Source organism: Salvia splendens, chromosome 8, assembly GCF_004379255.2.
Source record: "Salvia splendens isolate huo1 chromosome 8, SspV2, whole genome shotgun sequence".
Lineage (NCBI taxonomy): Eukaryota > Viridiplantae > Streptophyta > Magnoliopsida > Lamiales > Lamiaceae > Salvia > Salvia splendens.
The window spans coordinates 4,932,802-4,937,172 of NC_056039.1; the positions used below are offsets into that span (position 1 = coordinate 4,932,802).

Here is a 4,371-nt window from a genome sequence, read left to right on the forward strand (position 1 = left end):
TCTCTCTCTCTCTCTCTCTTACATATCGACAAACCCCACCTCGTCTCCATTCCCTTGGCGTCTATATATATCGATCTGTGTTTGGGCTGCTCATCACCTTCACACACAAACACGGACAAACACAACAAACCTTTGCATCATCACCCTCTTACATACTTACCTCATTTCTCAAGACAAAAAACTAAAATTTGAAGGTGAGCTTCCGAAGAGATCAATCTGTTGCATGCCTATGGATTCTGCTACAGAACAAGCTCATCATCACCAGGTACGGAGATTTAATTAATTTATCATGTTTTTTTTCTACAATTTTTTTTGCGGAAATTGATTGAATGTTGTTTATGTTTAACTAACTCGCAATAAAGATAGCTTCCTTTTGTTTGTTATGCTCTCACAAAATACTAGAAACAAAATATTGATTGACGAAGTTTGTACTACGTAATTTGTAGTGAATTACTTTATTAGTTAAAAATCGAAGTACTTAATAAATACAAACACTATGAGCTCTAGAAAACAAAAGCATTTCTTGAACAAATTTAATGATAAAGTTGATGTCTTTGATATAATCCCATGATATAAATTTATTTTTTTGTGTTATTGCGACTCAAGAATAAATAATGACTTGATTTGATAATTCTTTCTTGTTCCTCTCCTCAAATGCAATCCATTATAGTGCAATAAATCATTCCATGTATTAATTTTAAGTTTTAACTAATTAATTGTCATTAAATTATTCAGGAAATGGGATCTCAAACACTAGAAAGCATGCTGGCAAGCACAAAGGCGGCGCAGCCCGCAAAGAAGCCGCGGCCGGCAGAGCAATCCCTAAAATGCCCCCGGTGCGATTCCAGCAACACCAAATTTTGCTACTACAACAACTACAGCCTCTCCCAGCCCAGGTACTTCTGCAAATCTTGCAGAAGGTACTGGACCAGAGGCGGCACGCTCCGCAACGTCCCTGTCGGCGGCGGCTACCGCAAGAACAAGCGCTCTTCAACTTCCGGCCGCCGCACCCACGACCACCCTTCGCCCTACGATCCACTGCCCGTGTTCCGGAAGCCCACACCTGGCGGCCGCCTCGGGCTGGATGACCCCGGCCTCATGGACGCTCTGAGGGACGGGCTTCACAATCTCTACGGTGGCGAGGGGGGTAGTTTCGGAATGGAATGCGGGGCCGGGTTCGGGATTGGCCTGGGGAATGGAATGGAGGTAGGAATAGAGGCATTGAATCAAGAGATGGGATTGATGGGGTTTGAGGAATTTTGTAGTGGTGGGGGGCCCACTGGAGCAGGTATCTGCTCCAATGGGGCCGAGGGAGAGAGGTGGGGTTTGAATACGTGGCAAAATAGTAGTGGTGGTGAAGGAAGCTTGGGTGACCTTGAGTCCACAAGGATTGGGAGCTGGAATGGGATTGTCTCGTCTAGTTGGCACGGGCTTCTAAATAGCCCTCTTATGTAATCGGGCTGGGCTGGGTCGAAATTCGATAATATATAGAGAGAGTGTGATGTGTTGAAGGGGAAGATGCATCTTTCTTAATTTGGTTGTGTATTGAGAAAAGGATATTGGAATTATCTAACATAATGTTTTGTGGAAAATTTGCCAAACTACACTAGTTCCCTATAGATTTTGTGATCGTTTACATTCAAGCTGTATAATTCTCTTGTCACATGAATTCTCATCCTTTCTTTAATGTTGGGAATTTTTTACCATGTTTTAGTGTCTTATGTTGCACCTCTAGATTTTGTCTCTTTTACTATGATTTACAGCAGCCAAATTATGAACATAAAAATCTAACTAGTTCATGTTTGCTTTCTTACTTTTGCTCGACTAATTTGATGATTTCGTGTCATTATTTTCTAAATTGCAAGAAAACAGATATTGATACATGACAAATCAAGAAATTTCGGAAAATTATTTTGCCTTGCAAGATTTTCTACATAGTTTTCTTAAAATTGGATTGAATTTTTAACCCCTACAAACTAGCATCAAACTAGCCCTATTTCCATGGATTAGGATTTAGGAGTGTTATGATTGAAGCGCGATTGATCAAGAACGAGAAGAATACAACACAATGGGGTTTACGTGGTTCGGTTTTAGAAACCTACGTCCACGGGCAAGAAAATGATTCACTTTTTATTGATGTATGTTTAAGGATGGAATACAACTCAAGAACAATGTATAATTCTCAATTCTTCACCTCTAATCTCACTTTGCTCAACTCAAAGCTAATCAAATGAAGAAATACAATATACTCTCTTGAATCTGGAATGTGTTGCGTGTGTATGTTCGTGATGCTGAGATCTTTATATACTCATCTCACTAACCGTTGTAGCTCGCGCTCCCAGCTCCAACTCACGCTCCTCACATCCGTTAAGTCTGTTGCAACACCACAACTTCTCTTAACAACTTAACCACCATCCTCCCTTCCAAGCCTTTGATGTACTCCATGCAAATCCAACGGCTATCGAGAAGTGATGCATGATTATATCTAACAATCTCCACCTTAATCATGTCATCAATTCGTGATTCTTGCCAACCCCCTCGTACCATCTATCCTCGGAGTCCCACCAGTTCAAGACAATACTTGAACTTCACGGTCGGCAGCGGCTTTGTCAACATATCCGCTGCATTGTGGTCGGTTGATACTTTAACCATCCTCACTTCTCCTTTCTGAACTTCGTCTCTAACAAAATGCATTCTTACATCGATGTGTTTACTCCTTTCATGGAAAACCTGATGTTTTGCAAGTGATAAGGCACTACTACTATCACAGAATATATCCACTGTCTCTTGCTTTTCACCAAAATCCTCCAGAATTCCCTTCAACCACTTAGCCTCCTTGACTGCCTCTGTCATGGCTATGTATTCGGCTTCTGTAGTTGATAGGGCCACCACATGCTGGAGTCCAGATTTCCAACTCACAGCTGTTCCAAATAAGTTGAAAACATAACCAGTTTGTGATATTCGGTTATCCCTATTTGATGCATAATCCGAATCACAGAACCCCACAAGAGCTCCACCTTGATGAACACCTTCTGCCTTGTATACTAGACCGAAGTTTGATGCCCCCTTAAGGTATTTCAGCATCCATTTCAGTGCAATCCAGTGTTCTCTTCCATGATCAGCCATAAACCGGCTAGTCACACTGATGGCTTGTGCCAAATCTGGTCTGGTGCATAGCATTGTGTACATTACACTTCCTATTATGTTTGCATATGGAATCTTGCTGAGCTATTTTCTCTCTTCATCTGAGCTTGGCCTTTGATCCATGCTCAGCTTGAAATGGCTGGCAAGTGGAGTGCTCACTGCCTTCGATTCATCTATCTGAAACTTGACAAACAACTTCTTGATGTAATCTGACTGGATCAATCTTAGTTCTCTTTGCTTTCTGTTTCTGAATATGTCCATCCCAAGTATCCTCCTTGCTTCCCCAAGACCCTTCATTTCAAACTTCAACTCCAAACCAGATTTCACCTTCTTCACTTCATCAATGTTGGGAGCTGCCACCAACATATCATCTACATACAAAAGAAGAAATGCCACTGCAATTCCCTTGTCTTCTTTGATGTATACACAGCTATCAAAATGAGATTTTCTGAAGCCCAAGCTGGAGATGTGCTCATCAAACTTGATGTACCATTGCCTACTGCTTTGCTTTAATCCATAAAGACTCTTTTTCAATAAGCACACCATGTCTTCACTTCCTGGTATCACAAACCCCTCTGGCTGCCTCATATAAATCGTTTCCTCCAAGTCACCATGAAAAAAAACCGTTTTTACATCTAATTGATGCAGTTCCCAATCATATCTAGCAACCAAAGCCAGTAAGATTCTGATGGATGTGTGCTTAACCACTGGTGAAAAGACTTCATTGAAGTCCACCCCTTCTTCTTGAGTGAAACCTCTTGCTACGAGCCTCGCTTTATATCTGATACTCTCAGTCTCTGCAACCTCAATTTTCCTCTTGAAAATCCACTTGCAGCTTATAAGCTTCTGTGTACCCGGGTTCTTTACCAAGATCCAAGTCCAATTCTTTAGCAGAGACTCTATCTCTTCTCTCATTGCTTTGATCCACATCTCTTTGTCCTTGCTCTTCATAGCCTCGGAATAGTTAGCAGGCTCTGAGTGTTCTATCACCTCAGCAACACACAAGGCAAAAAAGCTCATCTCATAATCATTGAACCTTGATGGCCTTTTCACCTCTCTTCTGGTCCTATCTCTGGCCAACATATACTGATTCTCAGCTTCTCTGGGTGGTCCAAATTGCTCACCCTGAGTCATATCATCTTCAGCTTGACTATTTCCTACTTCATCATCTGTGGAGGGCTCAACTCCACCTGCATTAGGATACTCAATAATCACTGATTTTTCAGG

The 4,371-nt window shown here is 41.6% G+C and overlaps 1 protein-coding gene across 1 annotated transcript; it reads left to right on the forward strand.

The window, feature by feature from the left end:
• LOC121743252 (dof zinc finger protein DOF3.1-like) lies at positions 1-1,706 on the forward strand. Its single transcript, XM_042136500.1, has 2 exons — positions 1-265; positions 736-1,706. Exons 1-2 carry the CDS (start codon positions 224-226, stop codon positions 1,453-1,455), a joined length of 762 nt encoding a protein of 253 aa, XP_041992434.1. The 5' UTR covers positions 1-223; the 3' UTR covers positions 1,456-1,706.
• Positions 1,707-4,371: the final 2,665 nt, after the last annotated feature.